The sequence below is a fragment of the Biomphalaria glabrata genome, chromosome 11 (genome assembly GCF_947242115.1).
Source record: "Biomphalaria glabrata chromosome 11, xgBioGlab47.1, whole genome shotgun sequence".
NCBI classification, from domain to species: domain Eukaryota; kingdom Metazoa; phylum Mollusca; class Gastropoda; family Planorbidae; genus Biomphalaria; species Biomphalaria glabrata.
The window spans coordinates 30,417,597-30,437,323 of record NC_074721.1 but is presented as its reverse complement, the minus strand read 5'-3'; the positions used below and the strand labels follow the sequence as shown (position 1 = coordinate 30,437,323).

General features: G+C 32.6%; 2 protein-coding genes and 1 long non-coding RNA gene across 7 annotated transcripts in view; 1 reads left to right on the top strand and 2 right to left on the bottom strand.

The window, feature by feature from the left end:
• Positions 1–970, bottom strand: part of LOC106065679 (GTP-binding protein 4-like) — a 16,079-nt gene extending 15,109 nt beyond the window's left edge. Inside the window, exon 1 of the mRNA XM_013224567.2 lies at positions 842–970. Coding sequence (XP_013080021.2) covers positions 842–886 — 45 coding nt within the window. The 5' untranslated portion in view covers positions 887–970. The remainder of the gene's footprint in view (positions 1–841) is intronic.
• Positions 962–19,727, top strand: LOC106063105 (monoacylglycerol lipase ABHD2-like). 5 transcript variants are annotated; one of them, XM_056003875.1, is made up of 10 exons: positions 962–1,110; positions 5,465–5,811; positions 6,037–6,212; positions 7,214–7,381; positions 8,523–8,706; positions 9,205–9,399; positions 10,685–10,754; positions 10,964–11,048; positions 13,582–13,684; positions 14,904–17,419. In XM_056003875.1, exons 2-10 carry the CDS (start codon positions 5,651–5,653, stop codon positions 15,160–15,162), a joined length of 1,401 nt encoding a protein of 466 aa, XP_055859850.1. In that variant the 5' UTR covers positions 962–1,110; positions 5,465–5,650; the 3' UTR covers positions 15,163–17,419. The 5 variants fall into 5 exon arrangements, with proteins under 5 accessions (XP_055859850.1, XP_055859849.1, XP_055859854.1 ...); XM_056003874.1 differs by having other exon boundaries at positions 962–1,114; XM_056003878.1 differs by lacking the exon at positions 962–1,110 and adding an exon at positions 1,490–1,593.
• LOC129921664 (uncharacterized) lies at positions 12,388–13,077 on the bottom strand. The gene is made up of 3 exons (XR_008773619.1): positions 12,763–13,077; positions 12,583–12,654; positions 12,388–12,510 (listed from the first exon to the last, which is right to left on the bottom strand). It is a non-coding gene; the product is annotated as an uncharacterized LOC129921664 (long non-coding RNA).

The window sequence follows — 19,727 nt, the reverse complement described above, 5'->3', positions numbered from 1 at the left end:
CATTTATTATAACACCTAGGTATTTTGCGTTTTTAGTCTGTGATACTGGTTTGCCATGAATAAGATAAGTGGAATTAATTTGTTTTAGTTTTTTTTTTACTCTTAACAACTGACATTTTTCTGGGTGGAAAGACATGCTCCAATTTGATTCCCATTTCTGTAATTCATCTAATTCTCTTTGTAAAATATCTGTGTCTTGTGTTGTTTTTATTGTTCTATATATTATGCAATCGTCTGCAAATAATCTGACTTTTGTTCCTGAACTAATGCAGTTTGGTAAATCATTTATGTAAATTAAAAATAGTAGTGGACCCAAGACTGTACCTTGAGGTACTCCTGAGTTTACTGTTATCGGTGTTGATTTAGAGCCATTTATTATTACAGTTTGTTCTCTCCCTATCAGAAAGTCTTTAATCCACTGATGCAGTGGACCATTAATGCCGAAATATTTTAATTTTTTAAGCAAACTATGGTGGTGAACTTTGTCAAAAGCCTTAGAAAAATCTAGTAAGATAGCATCTATTTGTTCACTATAAATAGTTACTGTAAATTGTAAAGTCTACTAATGTCTAAATAGTAAAATAGTAAACTCACAAACTGTGACAAAGAGTCAAAGTGTCTAAAATATTGGAATTTTAAATAAAAGTTAAAGTTAACTTAGTTAAGTCTAAGTAAAATTAAAAATAAGTAAAGTTAAAAATCTAATTAGATCTATCTATTTAAAGCCACAAACCAATCAAATTTCAAATAACTGTTGTGCGAGTTAATGAAGTGACATGCTTAAATCATGTATATTTTATATCTAACTAATAATACAATCTTTGTTAGCATGAAAATTTACCTTATAACTAGGGACAGCTGTAATATGTTTAACAACGTGCGCCATTGTTGTTTCTTTCACGTGGGAGAGAAGACCGGAAGTTTGTGTTAACTTAACTAGGGAGTCTACGTATTACGTTATTATAGACAAATTTTTTTTCTGTTAGAGATCGAGTGCGAATAGGCTTATCTTGGACTTTGTTGGTTGTTTACATTTCAAGTAGATCTAGATTCTAGACAGTCGAGTCTAAGACTAATCTAGAGTCTAGATATCTAGAACTACCAATATTCGTATGTGAGTTACTTTTAACTTTAGTCACTGTGACGACAGTGACAGTGTCTACACTTAGACGACTTAGTCACAGTTACACTGACACTGACTACTGAGTGACTGTGACTGAGTGACTTCAGACTTACTCACTTACACAAAGTTACAGTTACTCTGACTCTGACTCAATTTACAGTACAGTACAGCAGGAGAACTCGTAGTCTGTGTCTGGTAGTGGGGCATAGAGTGCATTGTAGTGTCTGTAGTCAGTGTAGTGTTACTAAAGTTAAAGTAACTAATTAGACTAATAAATCTATATTGACTATTCTATATATAAAGAAAGTCTAAAGTGTTACTAAACTAAAGTAATAACTTAAGTAAAGTCAGCCTTAGACGCCTTAGTCAGTAGAATAGTTTCAATAGTGTAGTGACACTGACTGTAGTGTAGATCTAGAGTCTAGATCTAGTAATCTAGTAAAAACTCAGTACAGCACTGCCACCCACAGGTAACACTCTCATGACTAGAACTGACTAGATATAGACTAATATAGAGATAGGCATAGATAGATCTAGGAATCTCTAGATCTCTACTAGAGAGTATTCTAGAGTCCATAAGACATTACTTACAAATAGAAAAACAAAACCTTACTAAATTGACACATGAAATAGGTAGCACATAATTATCTTCTTTTTTTGAAGTAATATCTGATCTGTAATATATATATATAAAATAAGAGTCACTGACTCTAGAATACCTAATCTAATTCTAGAATGTCTAGATCTAATCTAGTAAATTATAATTAAGTAACTAGATCTAGTAAGTCTAAAGTCTTGTGATCTAAGTTTTCATTAATTGATGCCTGAAATGGAAAAAAGTATTTTAAACACTGGTACCCTACACAGTACACTGTGACTATAGTAGATCTACAGACTACAGGTAACACTCTCACGACTCACTGACTCAACTAGAATACCTACTCTAGAGTCTAGATATATCATCTAGATATAGTAGGTCTTAAGTTTTCATTAACACTACATTTTAAGTGATGCCTGAGAATGCAATGCAAAGTATTTATTGAGAATGTTAGCTTTAACTTCATTATATCATAATTTTAAGGTAGTTTTTATGGACTCTTTCTGCCTTAGTTTTTTTTAAAAATAGGTTTTCTTTCTGTTTGCAAAGTTTCTTTAATTTGTTGTTAAACAAGCATTTATTTATTTTATTAATGTCTTCTTCTGTTAGAAATGAATGTTGAAAATTTTTTTGCAGCTTGGATTAGGTTGCATTTGTTTCACAGTAAAATTTTTCATTTTGGTTTTAGATTGATTACTGCTTTTAGTAGATTATTTATTTTCATATCATGGTCAGTTAGGGATAATGTCATAATCTGGAAAACTTTTCAAGGTCACAAATTGCTTGTCATTTTATTATTTCTAGTCTTGTGATTGACTTAATCTATTCTTTTTGAGCTGCTTGTGTGAAATGTCTGCTTCAAATTAAGATGTATGAATACTTAGATTTACTAGACACCTTGCGATGGCACAGTGGTTGAGTGGTTAAGTGCTTGGCTACCGAAGCTGGCATCCTGGATTTAATCTAGGTGAAGATGGAATTTTAAACTTCAAGGTTTTTAGAGCATCCCTGAGTCTTTAATGGGTACCTGACTTTAGCTGGGGGAAAGTAAAGGTGGTTGGCTGTTGTGATGGCCAATTGACACTTTGCTTGTTAACCGTTTGCTAAAGAAACAGATGACCTCATGGTCTGAAAGGGTACATTATTATTTTTTTATTTTACCTTGCAGCACAAAGCCTTAAAAAGTAGGACAAAAAAAACATGACAATTAATTGCAACTAAATTAAAAGCAAGGCTTCACCGTATATAATTAAACATCAGGAAATCAAAGGCTGTTCATAATTTTTCAGACAGGTGACTTCATGCATAGATTGCATGTGGAACTCCATGGATATTTTCTTTAGATAGCATTTTATGAGAAAAGTGCTACTAATTAATTCAATAAGAGTATATTTCTGAACTTTATTTTCTCAATTGTGCGTTGATCAGCAAAATTGTTTTTGTTGTTTTGACTTGCACATTTTAGATATTCCTTCAGAAATGAAGATTATTATGGCAAGGGACAATAGTGTCACAGTTCCAACTTAGGATCAATCCTACCACACTCCCAAGCACATATCCAATGGTTTGGCATGTAGCCTCTCAATCACATTTTACCAGAGAATGAAAGAAACTTTCTTTTGAACTCTTTCAAATAAACAAAAACCTGCTCAGGAAGGAGAATATAAAAAATCGTAAATGCTCAACATTTTAAACTTTAGGCCAATGCCTACCTTGTTGGAGGAGACGACCAGATGTCAGATAGCCCAATGAATAATGGTACCCTCTAATTTCTCCCTTATTAAGATTTACTGTTTTGTTTCATGTGTGCTTCTTTCTGGTGTCATTTTTACATTAGATTTTTCTACATAAAATATACAACCAGCAGTATAAATCAGCTACGCTCATAGATTTTTTCCAAGGATTTATATTGTTTATTATGGCCAGAACATCACCTAATTTTTTTAATGAACTTTCAATAAATGGGCCACATTTTAACCACCCCCCTGATATAGCAGTGAATTATTGTACCTCTATTACATTGAAATGAGATCTTCCCCCCAAACACACATGCACTTAAGCTTTTGGAAGGTAGGTGAATTCTAGTAGCACTTTTACTGTTTACTTATTAACCTCCCCCATCCAGGGTCCTTCCACCCTCAACAAAAAAGTTAGTCCTACATACAATCTCTGACTTCTCTTCAGCTTCTCAATTTACTATGGAAATATTTTATATACTCCATGCTGCTTTTTTTACTGGAACTACCCCACCCACTTGCTTTCATAATTTTCAACTCTTTTTAGTGCATCTAGATATATAGCACCTTTGGTTAGTTTTATTTATTTATTTTCATCCTTTGATCATAAGGCTTAATAAGGATAACAAAGTACGATATTAGATATTGCAAACATTTCTTTGGCCCATGAGGCCTAGAGGGGAAAAATGTAGTTCCCAAGGTCCCAATTGAATTCTCCCTTCCCATTTTCAACACTACATTTATTTTGACAAGTCCTCTAAAAAAAATGGGAAATAACAGTTTGGTTTTATTATTTGACCTATCATTGATTTCATCTATCATTTTGATGCTATTAGCCTAAAGGAAGGTTAAACAAAATAAAATATGACATGAGGTAAAAAAAATTTACTTAGGGAAAAAGAAAGAAAATATGTGCTGTTACGATCATTCCCTTAGTTTTTGTATGGGGCAGTAGAGTTGAAAATTAAACACATTGCAGTCTGGGCAAAATCAAACATAGATGCCATTGTGCAGTTGCTGACTCATTTGACCCAACATTACAACCTAAAAGAGTAGGGGCAAGTACACAGCATTGCTTCATACCATTTTCTATTGGGAAGTGATCAGACAGGACACTGTTGTGTCTTATCCGGCCTTTCAGTCCCACATGAAATTGCTTGAGAATAGATAGGAATGTAAGTGGGCATCTGAACCTGGTCAAAATCCTCCATAAGCCATCATGACTGACCATGTCAAAAGCTTTGGTGACAAAGGCAATGTATAGGTTTATTAGAAAATACCATTCTTTCGATAGCAGATAATGACTTGTCAGTCAGCATTTGGGTCAGTTACTGACTTAACTAGCACATGAAATGCCTCCCCCCCCCCTCCCATTTTTATTTGTCTTTTAGAAGCTTGCATGGATCATTGTGTTTATTGATCAACAGCCAGGTCTGTGCAGCTGCTGTAATTCATTGAATGAGAACTTGTCTTCTTCATTGACTATTGATAGCCTTGTTGTGAAATGATACCCTCCCTTTTCAAGATCCATCTCATACCACCTGTTGTTTTTGTGTGTGTGTGTTTATTATTGGCTTTATTATTTATTTCATTTTGCTGCTACTATCTAGTTTTGTTTTACTGAGTATCAATAGATGGGCATTTTATTGATTTTTTTTTTTTTTGTGGCAAGGTGACAATTTTTTTTTTTTTGCCTTTACATACTTTCTGTATGCTGTTGTGCTATAGTAATTAATCTCTTGGATGATTGAGTAAACTCTGATTTTGGTTTTCTATGGGTCTTTTTTTTCAAATGTCTTGGGTGATGTGGTTTCTTTATTTTTGAGAAAGGTAAAAGTCTATAATCTATCAGCAAATTTTTAAAGTATTTTTTTTTACATAATTAAACCTTTTTTATGTATGTACTTACAATGTTAGCAGCAAAGTTGAGAATTTAAATATTCTATTGCCTAACATTTTCAAACAGTGTAATAACTTCACTATTTTCTCGGCATTATTTCTTCTCAGGATTGAACTGGACTAGAACTTTGAACTCTGGATTGGAGGCTCATTCAACGTCTCAGTCATTGCTTGACATGATTATGTATGCTAGTTAGATATTTAAAACCTTCTGACATTGATGGATTAGGGAAAAAAAAATCTAGCGTGAGCTTTAAAAGCAGAGAGATTAAAATATAAAAAAAAGAGACTAAAATGTCTCCTCTACTGGCTGCAGTTTTTGCCTTGCTCCTGTACTTGTTAGTTCGGCTCCTGCACATCACGACGCCCGCCTCTGCCCCACTCATCTACGCAAAAGATAGATCATCTCAGTTTGTACAATCAGTGTTAACACTATGTCCAATTTTACAGCAGCCGTAAGTATTTTAAGCTATAATAGTTTTGTTATGTCTTGCTCAGATCCATGAATTCATGTAGTGAATTTTTTTTTTTTAAAGTCATCTTAATTCATTACTGATTTAAATTGTACCAAATCTTACTGTCTGTTTCAGTCACTTTATCTTATGCTCAAACCAAAGTGTTGATATAAAAATTAGTTAATTTCATTACTAGTTTTAAAGTTGTTTTTCTTTTGTCTACAGTTATTTTCCTCCTCTCTTGTGGGGCAAAAGTGGGCACGTCCAGACTGTTTTGTATGCCAAGATGGGACGAGTCAATGTGCCAGTACCCAATGGCATTAGACACAGCATACTCTTGGTAGATGGGGCCACACTAACCTTTGACCTACACAAGCCTAAAGTGCCACATAAAAGTGGAGGCATGTAGCCTTGATACTTAGGTCTTCAAATAACATTTAGTTATGTTGTCTTTATCTCATGCATGATATACATGTTGAGTTAGGTTAAAGTTCATCTGGTGATAGCTGAAGGGTTAATGTTCTGTGTTATCTTAGATTTAATTTTAGAGTGTGCTATCTTATTATTTTTTTTCTCTCTATCAATTGTTTCTTAAGTAAATAAATTAATTGTTTTTTAAAAATTACTTTTCACAACAGTCTTATTCACAATAGGGATATTAGAACATGAAATTTAACTTTTTCTTAACATTCAATTCTCACCTCACCATCTATCCCTTAGTCTGTTGGACCATTGGGGCATCACATAAGGTCTGTTGACCATCTTTCTCCATTCATCTCTGTCTTTTGCCTTTGATAGAATCTCTTTCAATGACAGGACTGTCCATTCTTTGACATGTCTTCCCATCGCTTTCTCTGTCTGCCTTTTCTTCTTTTTCCTGGTACTGTTCCCTTAAGCTCTTAGGACTTTGTGATATTGCCATAGAGTTTTAGTTTGCATTTTTTTGACAGTAGTTAGCAGATCACATAGTGGGGTCCGATCTCTAAACCAATTCTATCTCTTATTTCTTTATTTGTGATGTGGTCTTTGTATGTGATACGTTGGGTCTTTCTGTATCATCTCAAGCCCATTGCTAGGACCCTTCTCTGTAGTTCTGCAGTCAGTGTCCAAGACTTCCAATCATATAGGAATTTGGCCATGACCAAATAGCCAGTGAGATTTTAGTGTTCAGGGCTATGTCTTTGTCTTTCCATATTGTTTTGATTTGATTTTAGTCTTCAATGAATGTGAAAAAGCTTATTTAAATATTCCATCACCATTAAATGATGGGAATAATGCTACATACGGTTGCATCAAACTGAGACATTAAACTAGTCTCATTAAGGGCAATCTCATCTGATTAAGACTGTAGACTGTAGATTTAAAAAATTGTCCATTAAGGATTCATGTCTGTTGTCAGCAGAATCCTATTGCCTATTGATCTGCCCTGGTATTGGCAACAACAGTGAGTCTCACTACATGAGGACACTCGTGGACTATGCCCAGAAGAATGGATACATCGCTGTAGTTTTGAACCACATTGGCTCACATAAAACTATCCCCCTCACAGCTGCCAGAATTTTTACTTATGGTAAGCTCATAACTTATTCATGGTAATCTCTTAAGTTGTGGTTATTTTATAAGTTGTTAAAAATGACTACATTAAGAGAATTATAGTTGTATTATTATTATTATTATTATTATTATTATTGAATAATGGCACTAAGTACATAGGTGTGGGTCTGCATGTGATTATTTATAAGTTTAACAGTAACATTGTGATTCAATTACCTAATCAATATTTATTTATTCTCTTGAGTGTTAAGGCTTGTTTTTTTAGGAATTTAGGGGATAGCCTGGTTGTGTGGTTTGCACTTGAGACTGCCATCTTGATGGTTTTAAGCTTAAATCCTGCTTGCCGCAATCCCCCACCATATTGCATGAGGTTTAGGCTAATATATAATAATTACAAATTCTGAAGAAAAATCCCCCAAAATGTTAAACAAAAAAAAAAAAACAATAATGAGACTCCCAGGCCAGGATGAAAGCAATGTTTCTGTCTGAGTTGGTTCCTAGCATATGTTATTGCACCTGATTTATCTTAACCTTGGGATGAAGAGCCAGGCCAAAAGTGAAGCACTCCAGGGAGACCATCTTATTTTTGTTCTATACAACACCACTGCTGAAAGGTGGCCTATCATTGAGCATAAGGACCCTTTGAAAAATGGTGTGCTGAGACAGATTGATTAGGCTCCCTGCTAAGTACTTTAAACTTGTTCAGCACTGCCACACAGGGTGTTGGTTATGTTGGGCCGAAATGGTAGTAGGGTCTGCCTAAGGTGGATTAGGAAGTGACATTTTAAGAGGATGTGGTTTACTGTTTCATAAGAGTGGGCGAAGTGTCTACAAAGGGGTAGGTGTTTGGGATTTATTTTGTTAAGATGATAATTTAACAGAGGTGTGTGTCCTGTTCTTAGTTGGAAGATTGTAGATTGCTCTTTGTGGGGGAGGAAGTCAATACTGTCCAGTTTGTTTGGCATGGTCATTTCTTTGTACATGGCTCTGCCTGTGTTTCCTGATGCCCATTGGTTGAGACACTCCTCTTTGTGATTGTTAACTAACATTGACCTTAGGTGAGGTACTTTGGCTATGTTTAACTTCAGCTATATTAGATAAAATGATTCATTCTTGAGTATTGCATTGTAACCAGAATTCACTATTTTAATGACCAGGTGGCACAGAAGAGCTACACTTGGTTAGGAAAGAAGTGGAAAAGCTGCTCCCAGAAAGCAACATCATCTTGGTTGGCTGCAGCATGGGAGGAAACATTGTTGTCAAGTATCTGGGGGAGAACAGAGAGCACCAGGAAGGTATTTTAGCAGCAGTGTCCATTTGCCAGGGATATGATGTTTTAAAGTGAGTTTAAATTAGCTTCCAACTCTCTAGCATCATGACATTTATTTCATTATTGTAACCCTTGTTTCCATTATATTGTGTTCACTTGTAGGATTGCGTCAGGATATTGAGATTCTAGCTTATGTATTTGTTATCTTCCGTAGCAGACTATTGTTACATACACCGTTTGTATCACAACAAATATTTTTGTAATAAATCCACTTTACAAAATATAAGATACAGAATACTCACTACAATTGTACATAAGTATAATTTTTTTTACTATGAGGTACTGAGTTCAAGTATCCATTACAAGGTCCATTATCTTTTACTCAAAACCCATGTTTGTAAATTTTCATTCACACAGACCATCACAGTGATTCTCAAGCTTCTATTTAAATACTTATATATTACCCCTATATCTCACAAATGTAGGTTGACATTTTTTTATGGTAATAGCTGCTAAATATAATCAACTTTTTTCCTGTCTACAGTTTAATAACCCTTTTTTTTTTAAAGAGCTAAACCTCTACTGCTATCATGGTATAACTTACGACGAGCGTACTTGTATGTGATGACAAGGAACCAGAAGAACTTGATTCGCATTCACAAGAAACAGCTACTGAGTGATGAAATCAAATGCAAATGTGACATTGATGAAAAAAAAGTTTTTTCTTCAATCACTTTGGAGCAGCTGGATGAAGCATTTACACGGTAACTCACTTATCAAAGTGACAAAATTTTAACATAATTAGTAAAACAGATAACCTAAAAAAAAAATCATTAGTTATGTTCACATTGTGGTAAAATTGTTGCTAAATACAGTTTCTCCTATTAGCTTCATAGGTTCAGGAATCAGGGTATTTTTAAACAGCTCAGACAATTTGTTATGTATATCTGGTACTTTATGTATATCTTTGGGGAAAACAATAACTATAATTGGCCACAGGGTTAAAACTTAGGCTTGACAAGTTATAATTTTTTTCAAAATATAATCAACTTAAAATTTAGCTGAAGTTTTTTTATTTTTGAAAATGCTTTCAGTGGTAAATACCACACTTTCTGAAATGCTTCTTTGTATTTAGTACAGAGCTAAATTAAATAGATGTTCATGAACATTTTGTGCACCATCTTATGTAGAAATGAGCTGGACTGAAATAGAAGAACTTGATTGTGCAAAGATGACTAGGAAGACTCTTTTCAAAACTGAAGCACGACAAGAAATAAATAGAATGAGAAATCATAGACCGGCATTAGTTTTATAAAGGAAGAATGGATTTTTTAAAAAGTTGTTTTTGTTAGTTGTTATGTTTGTGTATAAAGACAGTACAGACCTTCATCAACAGATATCTGAGAAATATCTTAAAAATACACTGGCAAAATACACCAAACTGTGGGAGATGGACGGACAGAGAAATATAGAGGTGCAGATCTTAGAGAGAAAGTGGAGATGGATAGGTCAGACCCCTAGAAAAGATACCAACAACAGAGCTAGACAGACCTTAGAGTGGGTGGGGACCCCCCCCCCAGCACAAGAAGCAGAACGTGGCAATGCAGTGCATTAGATGAAGCCGAGAGGAATAAAAAGAATTTGGAAGCCATTAAAAAACTAGAGTGGCATGTTTTTACTGAGGCCTTATGTTCCATGAAGACCGCAAAGAAAGATGATGATGATGTTTTGTTTGTGTAATGTCGTGAGAATGTGTTTACAACATTGATGTGGATATCGTTGATCATTTTAGCTTAATAAAGCCTTGTACCTGTATTAGGTTCTCTGGTGTTTTATCTTAATTCTTATTAAACATAGGTTTAGTCCTATCCATTCATCATGTCTTACTCAAACCTGTTTTAATTTATATATTGTACTAGTTGTCGATCATTGGGTGACCCATCGAGTATCTAAATTGACAAGAAACATAAACATAGTGCTCATTCATAAAATCCTAATGATAGATTTTTGTATAGTATTTAAAATTTCTTTTATTTAATTGTCTGACAGGAGGTTCCATGGATGCGAGACCCTGGATGAGTATTATCAACGTAACAGTTGTGGGGCTCATATAACTAATGTAAGTTCTGATAATGGTGACACCCTAGAGATTTAACATTTTCATAACAATTGTTTATGTTTCTTGAAAGTATCTGCTGGATAACATGAGAAACATACCGCTACTTATTTCACTGTTTTACTTAATTTTTGTCATTGATCAAAAAAAAAAAGGCATTTTCCTTATAATCTATAATCTGACATTATATGTATAATCTTGTACCAAAATAGATTAAGATTCCTCTTCTTCTGGTCAATGCTGAAGATGATCCTATTGTTCCGCTGGATCTGTTGGAATGTCCCAAAACGGCAGCCGGTGAGAATTGTTTGTTCATTACATGTTTCTCTGTGTTCCTATTGGTGCTTGCTACTTTATTGGAATGCTACAGATATCACACTTGTATCAAATAATTTCACATAGACATTAAGCTTTTTTTTTCTTACTCCTCTTTTCTTCATTCTTTGGCAGAGTTATTTCCTCCTCTATTACTTCCAGCAGTCTTAATTTTTAATATTCCTTTTTAAAAATGCAGTGCTTTTTTTTGTAAAAAAAAATAGGTGCCAATATTCAGGGATTAGGTGCTGGTACTCAGTAGTTGATTGTCCAACTTTTAACTACTAAAAATTAATAATATACGTTAAAATATAAGAAAAGTAATAACTTTTTCAAAAAGGTGACGGTACGCCGTACCGTCACAAAAAAAGCCCTGTAAAAATGATTTAGCATTTATTCTTTACAAAGGCTAACAGAGCTATATCATATGCAGAAACCTGTCTCCACATAAAATTCCTAGACTAAAGCATTTGAAAAAAAAAAAAAAGTTAACTACCAAGGGAAATAACTTTGTAGAATATCCATTTTATTCAGATATTTCCCTTGTCGAAGGGAACAAACTCAGATATTGAGTGATTCGAAGACTATTCCTGTTCTCAGTCACTCTGAATTAAGCAGATTCCACTGTATTTTAACTGTTGAAACAAAATAAACAAATAGTTCAATATTAAATTTGATAAAAGTCACTGATTTCTTCTTAACTTACCATTGCAGTTATGCTAATTTGTGATGTTATCATTGGCATCTGTATTGCATATATAGGCCTAAATGTATTTCCCTACCAACATGCCTAAACCTATTTAAATATATTCCCCTACCAACATGCCTAAACCTGTTGAAATGTATTCCCCTACCAACATTCCTAAACCTATTGAAATACATTCCCCTACCAACATGCCTAAACCTATTGAAATATATTCCCCTACCAACATGCCTAAACCTATTGAAATATATTCCCCTACCAACATGCCTAAACCTATTGAAATATATTCCCCTACCAACATGCCTAAACCTATTGAAATACATTCCCCTACCAACATGCCTAAACCTATTGAAATACATTCCCCTACCAACATTCCTAAACCTATTGAAATACATTCCCCTACCAACATGCCTAAACCTATTGAAATATATTCCCCTACCAACATGCCTAAACCTATTGAAATATATTCCCCTACCAACATTCCTAAACCTATTTAAATATATTCCCCTACCAACATGCCTAAACCTATTGAAATACATTCCCCTACCAACATGCCTAAACCTATTGAAATATATTCCCCTACCAACATGCCTAAACCTATTGAAATATATTCCCCTACCAACATTCCTAAACCTATTGAAATATATTCCCCTACCAACATTCCTAAACCTATTGAAATATATTCCCCTACCAACATGCCTAAACCTATTGAAATACATTCCCCTACCAACATGCCTAAACCTATTGAAATATATTCCCCTACCAACATGCCTAAACCTATTGAAATGTATTCCCCTACAAACATGCCTAAACCTATTGAAATACATTCCCCTACCAACATGCCTAAACCTATTGAAATACATTCCCCTACCAACATGCCTAAACCTATTGAAATGTATTCCCCTACAAACATGCCTAAACCTATTGAAATATATTCCCCTACCAACATGCCTAAACCTATTGAAATATATTCCCCTACAAACATGCCTCAACCTATTGAAATACATTCCCCTACCAACATGCCTAAACCTATTGAAATATATTCCCCTACCAACATGCCTAAACCTATTGAAATGTATTCCCCTACAAACATGCCTAAACCTATTGAAATATATTCCCCTACCAACATGCCTAAACCTATTGAAATATATTCCCCTACCAACATGCCTAAACCTATTGAAATGTATTCCCCTACAAACATGCCTCAACCTATTGAAATACATTCCCCTACCAACATGCCTAAACCTATTGAAATATATTCCCCTACCAACATGCCTAAACCTATTGAAATATATTCCCCTACCAACATGCCTAAACCTATTGAAATATATTCCCCTACAAACATGCCTAAACCTATTGAAATATATTCCCCTACAAACATGCCTCAACCTATTGAAATACATTCCCCTACCAACATGCCTAAACCTATTGAAATATATTCCCCTACCAACATGCCTAAACCTATTGAAATGTATTCCCCTACAAACATGCCTAAACCTATTGAAATATATTCCCCTACCAACATTCCTAAACCTATTGAAATATATTCCCCTACCAACATGCCTAAACCTATTGAAATGTATTCCCCTACAAACATGCCTCAACCTATTGAAATACATTCCCCTACCAACATGCCTAAACCTATTGAAATATATTCCCCTACCAACATGCCTAAACCTATTGAAATACATTCCCCTACCAACATGCCTAAACCTATTGAAATACATTCCCCTACCAGCATGCTGCTGAGAACCACGTTTTGAACAACAATATTTTGTTCCTTTTTTTTTTTTTTTTTTTAAACTTTTTAAGGTTTGTTGCCAAATGTGATATTTGCTCTGACCAAGCATGGTGGACATTTAGGCTTTTTTGAGAAAGGGATCATACGTCCTGATTGTATAACATGGATGGACAGGTATTTTATTGTGAGATTTTTTCTTGCTGATCTTTATAGAACTGCTGCATTAGCTTGAGCTCAACTTCACAGTCTGACCTTCATGCACATTAAAAAAAAAAACAACCACAAAAGTCTTTAGCTTAAAGAAATTAAATATGATGAGCACTGACTTTTATTTCTTTGTGTGTAATATTTAGAGTTCCAAGTTGCTTTTCATTTAGTAGTTAACATCATTTAGTTGACTGTGCTAAGTGAAGACAATGGGCTACACCCATTGAGACAAGGCTAGAAGCACCATTCTTAAGTCAAATAAGAAACATTTGGTCAAAGTTTTTATTTTTATCTTAGAATTACTGTGCCAATTAACTAAGGGACATGGAGGATATATGGTCAAGTGCTCAATTTCTGAACTGAGTTTGAATCCAAGTGAAGGCTGGGATTATGAATTTTAAAATGTGTATAACATTTCTGAGTCCATCCAACTCTAGTGAGTACTGGACATCGAATGGGAAAAGTAAAGGTGGTTGGTTGTTTATTAGTCACATGACACCCTTATTAACAAACTGTCATAGCAACAGAAAAGTCTTTACATCTGCTCTGTGGATAGTAAAGTCTGAAAGGGTAACTTTACTTTTTTTTTTTTTACTTTACTGCTGTAACATTAAACAAAAATAAATAAAATATTGATACAAATAAAACAATTTTGGGCTTTTACCAGGCTGATAATATCAAATCTATATGTTAGTCACAATCTAATTTTAAAAAATTATCTGGAACATTGGATTTCCAACCATAGTACCTTAGCAGAGCTAAAGTAATTACAGTGTTTGAGCCCCTTCATAAAATAACATTTTAAGCCTTGTAAAGTACACGCATCTGTACAAAATAAACATCCTTTGTATTATCCACAAGCCGCTTTGAATTAATATTCCTCATCATACATATAGATAAATGATTAAACCAATTTTTTTAATGCTGTCCAATATACAGAACTAAATTATGGCTGTTATTTATTTTGCTGATTAAAAGAGTTCTACTGATTGATAAGCAAAGCCAATGTTGTGCATCATAATCCAAGATATGAACAATTTGTTCTATTCCTATATAGTTGTAGTTTAATCAGCATAGGATTTGAGTTATTCTCATAGAGCTGTTCTTTTAGTATTGCTAAGGTTTTGAAAACAATTTTTTTGGTACTTTTAAATTTCTTTATAAGGCATCCTTTTTTCTCCCTCAGACTAATAGTTGAGTACGCAGATACCATAGTGACACTCCACAAAGAGGGAGTGCTGCCCCTAAGTGGTGGAGACTGCACAAAGTCTGCTTTGGATGGCTTAATTGATGGCCACCATGGACTTGACAGCCCGACACACCCATTAAGAAAGGAAGGTGCAGATGACCAAGTCGTGTCACAGTCAGTTGAAAATGTTGACTCAGTGACAGATGACTTAGTTTCATATCCACTGCTAAATGGATACATAGATGTGAAACACTAAGTTTGTGCAAGTGGTTGGGAATACATTTAGACAGTAATAACATTTTGAAGAAGTAACTTCAGTCATTATGATCAGAAACCGGTGAACAAAAATATAAACACATTCTAGAATCTTTTTTTTTTTATACAAAATATTTAGAAAAAAGGGAAAGATTTTTTTTTTTGCAAAATTGAAATGAATCTCATATTTTTTTAAAGCAAAGATTTGACAAAAATATAAGATTAAAAAAAAATAGTTATCTGATAAAAATTTAAAAGAAAGTCAAACGTGTTTATTTTTCAACTAAATGAGATAATTCTTGACCAAGTTTTTATCATTTTGTATGGGTCCAAATAGTTCATTATTCAAACTAATGCCATTTTTTTACCATAATGTCTGATTAGAACTTCTTATTCTAATTTCACACTATTATTATTATTATTTTTTTTTTTTGCTATCATACTAAGAGCTGGTTTAGAAGCTTTTTAGGATAATGTGCCTTTTCAAAATCTTACTTGACTGTCTTCTAGCTAAAGCTACACTAATGAGAAACTGTCAGTTGATTGGTAATATGAATGAATGGTTTATATTTGATCTTTTTTTCCTTTACCTTTCTTCCAACTTTTCTTTGTCAGTTAAAGGCCACTGTTTCCTTGGCACTCAAAACAAACCCAATGCCATTTTGTTAGGGCTGTTTGAATTGAACAATTTTAAAGCATTTTCCAATTTCAATTCATTTGCTTGTTTTCTTGACTTTAATAAAGAAATATCATATTGCTAATCATTTTTTGTATACAAATGGCTTATGCATACAAATGGCGTAAAAAAACAATATTTATTTATATCATAGCATTATCTTCAACAAATTTTATTTATTTATTTATTATAGTTATCAGTTTATTATGATCATTGAATGCATTCTAACAGAGCATTACTTCCTCTGTGATACTTTTTTTTTTTTAAACTTCTTAATTGAAACTTCAAAGTAATGTCAACTTTGATTTACTATTCAATATTAATTTTATCCACACACACAAAAGTTCTGTAAATGTTTAAAAGAAAAAAAAACATGAAAAAATCAAGAACTGCTATAGAATCTTTTTCTCAAACAAAAGGGAGAAACCAATAGTATAACTTTAAAAGACATTTAAAAAAAAAAAAAATTTTACTTGAAGAAAGTAAATACTTCTTCCACCTTCTATTTTACTTCTATTCATTTGATCAAAACCTTTTGAAATAAGAAACTTTACATTGCAGAATTGAAAAGAAGCAAAAACAATGTTTTGAACATCAGTTAAATGTTTTCTTGTTGAGTTAGCATTTCTTTAACTAAATAAGGTGAAGCTGAATGAGGAGTTTGAACATTATAGTCAAATTCATGTGGTGCTTTTTGTAACATATCATTTTGAATTGAAAGCGATATTATTTAGTTCTTAATAATTGTGCAACAGGTTTTTAAAACAATGTCAAAGTGTGTGTGTCCGCTTTGAAACTGTTTGTTTAAAAAATGTATTGATAATATGTATTTTAATGAGTTAAAGGATGGAAGTAGATAGAATCAGATAATGATCATTTCATTGGGTTATGTTGATAGTGCATTGTGCATTATACCAGAGAGGGTAGTTGGTAATCTCAAATCATCATTAAAAAAAAGATTATTCAAATTTTTTCCGATTAGACATTGCACAAAGATGTTGGTAACCAGGTCATAAAGGCTCTAGAACTAGCATATCATCTGTACAACAGAAGAATAAATAAAAATGTGAATGAACCTATTTAAGAAATAAGGGTAGTTTATTTAATGTTGATGGTTCAGATTTCTCTGAGAGCTGAAAAAAAATGTATTAAATAAGGTTTAATTAAATTCTGCATGCTTTATTATCAGATTGAGGGTAAGCTTTACAGAAACAAAAGCCAAAATTTGTAGACTTAAATGGCAAGAATGTCCAAACAAGAAATATTTAGTAAACAATTTTGTGGTGAATGCTTTGTGTAGTTTGTATGAATACTGCTCTTTATTTCCTATTCTGTTCAAGTGACATAATGCCATTGTTTATTCTATTATTGGGGTGTGTGTGCCATTTATCATTTCTATGAGATGAACCATAGTCGCTCAGCGACAGAAGGAGACCAACTTGTTGTTTATATTAATTTATATGTTGGCATGTGTCTGTCTAAATGAAATGGTTTTAATACTATTAAATGTCTAACTATGTTCCCAGTTAAAGGGATTTTTTTTTAATAACCAAAACAAAAAAAAAAAAAAAATTCACCAAAATGCTAAGAGAATATTTGTGCCTTTCTTTTTTTGTACTTCAATCTAATTTAGAGAAAAACTCAATATGAGGAACAAGTCTTGTCTCATAATTCCATAATAATTTCACTAGTGGGGCTTGAAGGTTTAATGGGGGGGGGGGAAATAAGTAGTAATTATATCTCTTTCCTTTATAAATAATGAAATGCATAGATAATTTTTATAGAAACTCAATTGGAGGGGAAAGAATATCTCAATGTCACTAATATGAGGTCTCCATTTGAGTAACATTTATCCAGCCACTGTAAATAGTCAGTTAGTTGGTATGAATGACATTTCATGGCCAGAATTTCACAATGGACTCTAGTTAGTTTATACAAGCATCTTGTTCATCACGTGTTCACTATTTTTCACTTCTATATATTTCTTACTTTAGCTTCCATACTGGCTTCAAGTATCGCTGTTCTATATATCAAGCATATAATGTTTGTGATATTCATTTCTATTATTATTTAATGACATTATATTCAGAAAAAAAAGAGTTCATCGCATTGGCGTATGCTTATCTATAGGCGTATGCTTATCTATAGGCGTATGCTTATCTATAGGCGTATGCTTATCTATAGGCGTATGCTTATCTATAGGCGTATGCTTATCTATAGGCGTATGCTTATCTATAGGCGTATGCTTATTTTTCACTGTCCTTCCATTGCTTATTTTGCTTTGCAATGAGAAAAACCAAAGCTGCCTTGTGTTGGACATTGTTTAACTCAGGACATTGATGCTATCCTACAACTTTTCTTCACTCTAATTTTTTAAAATATACTTTCAATGTTTTGACTCTTTTTTTTATGTAATAGTTTTTTTGTTGTTGTTCTGTTTTTTAAAATCCTCCTTTTAATATTTTGAGCCATACATTTTTTGAAATAAAAAACAATATTAGTAGTATTATTTTTAATATATATATATATATATATCTTTTTCCATTGCTTCCTTTTTCATCAGCATTAATTTTGTATTGGTCTTTCACATATATATTACAGGAATTTTCTAAATGCAACCTGCAGTTGTCAGCACTTTGTGATAGTAATCTTGCAGCCAACTGTGCTTTTTTTTTTTTAAAATTATTCCAATTTGTTTTTTATAATTAAATAAAAACTAGGTGAATAAATTTGTTCATCTTATTATCATTATTTTTTTCTACATTACTTAAGCTTGAAATGAAAATGATGATCACATTTTTAATAAGAATATCTTAATAAAATTCGCTACCTCCTTTTTTAAAACATTAAATGAAATTGATATTCATGTTGCAGAATTCTTTGAAACTTTCTCACCTGTTTATTTTAAAAAATCACATGTAAAAATTAAACAAAAATTATTATATTACTTTTCTTAATGTGTAGTTTTTTGTATCAAATTTATTAATATAAGATAGAAGGCCACAACCAAACTTTTAGAGGGTATTTCTACTAAATGTGCTGTGTTCATTTATTAAATGTACACCTGGTCCCTTTTTTGCTAAAAGATTCTCTTTGTCTGTGTTGAAAGGACAATAGTCTCTAGTCTCTTAAGGTTAGTATAACCTAATCAATTTCTTATTGTCCTTAAGAATGAAACATTACTTTAAGAAAAAAATATTTGATATTGTAAATACATGTATTTGTAGTGACTTTACTATTGCACTTGAAGGTTAGTAAGGACAATCTGGCAATAATATGCTTTACAAAATACCTTAATTACGTGGTAAAGGGCATCAACCCAGGAGCTGTCTCACATATTCACTTGTTTATCACAATACAACACCAGGGTAAAAATATGACTACATAATGACAGTATGCATGATTTTAACAAATATGTCTTTCATTGACATGTTCTGTAATTTTTTTTTGAAGGCAAATAACAAACTTGATATGTATAATAGTTAGATAAATAGATAGATATAATTGAATTAGATATTCTTATCATCATTTATTTTTCTTATAATTGTTAGTGTGACTTTTTTTATTTAAAAGAATGATATGGTATGTTTTATGGAACACTATTGACATTAGTTAAAACAATACTGAAGAATGAGTATTTTTTGTGTTGATTTTGGGTGTTCATTTATTTTTTTCTACAGTTTGTGTTAGTGTTGTATTTCTGTTTCTTGAAATTAAAATTTATTTGTAGATTTTCAGTATTTTATTTTCTTGTTCATTTTGTGTTGTTTTTTTTTTTTTTTTTTTTAATTTTGTGATGTATTTATGCTATTGTTATAGTCAGCTTTTTATAATCATTATTTTATATATTTGATTTATTTATCTAATAAACATTTCTTGTAATAATTGTT

What these genes read in the sequence shown, in the direction of transcription:
- LOC106063105 (XM_056003875.1), top strand. Translation starts at nt 5,651, where the DNA reads ATGTCTCCTCTACTGGCTGCAGTTTTTGCCTTGCTCCTGTACTTGTTA. An exon ending in TGTCCAATTTTACAGCAGCC is followed by an intron (nt 5,812 to 6,036) that starts GTAAGTATTTTA and finishes TTTTGTCTACAG; the next exon opens with TTATTTTCCTCCTCTCTTGT. An exon ending in AGTGCCACATAAAAGTGGAG is followed by an intron (nt 6,213 to 7,213) that starts GCATGTAGCCTT and finishes TGTTGTCAGCAG; the next exon opens with AATCCTATTGCCTATTGATC.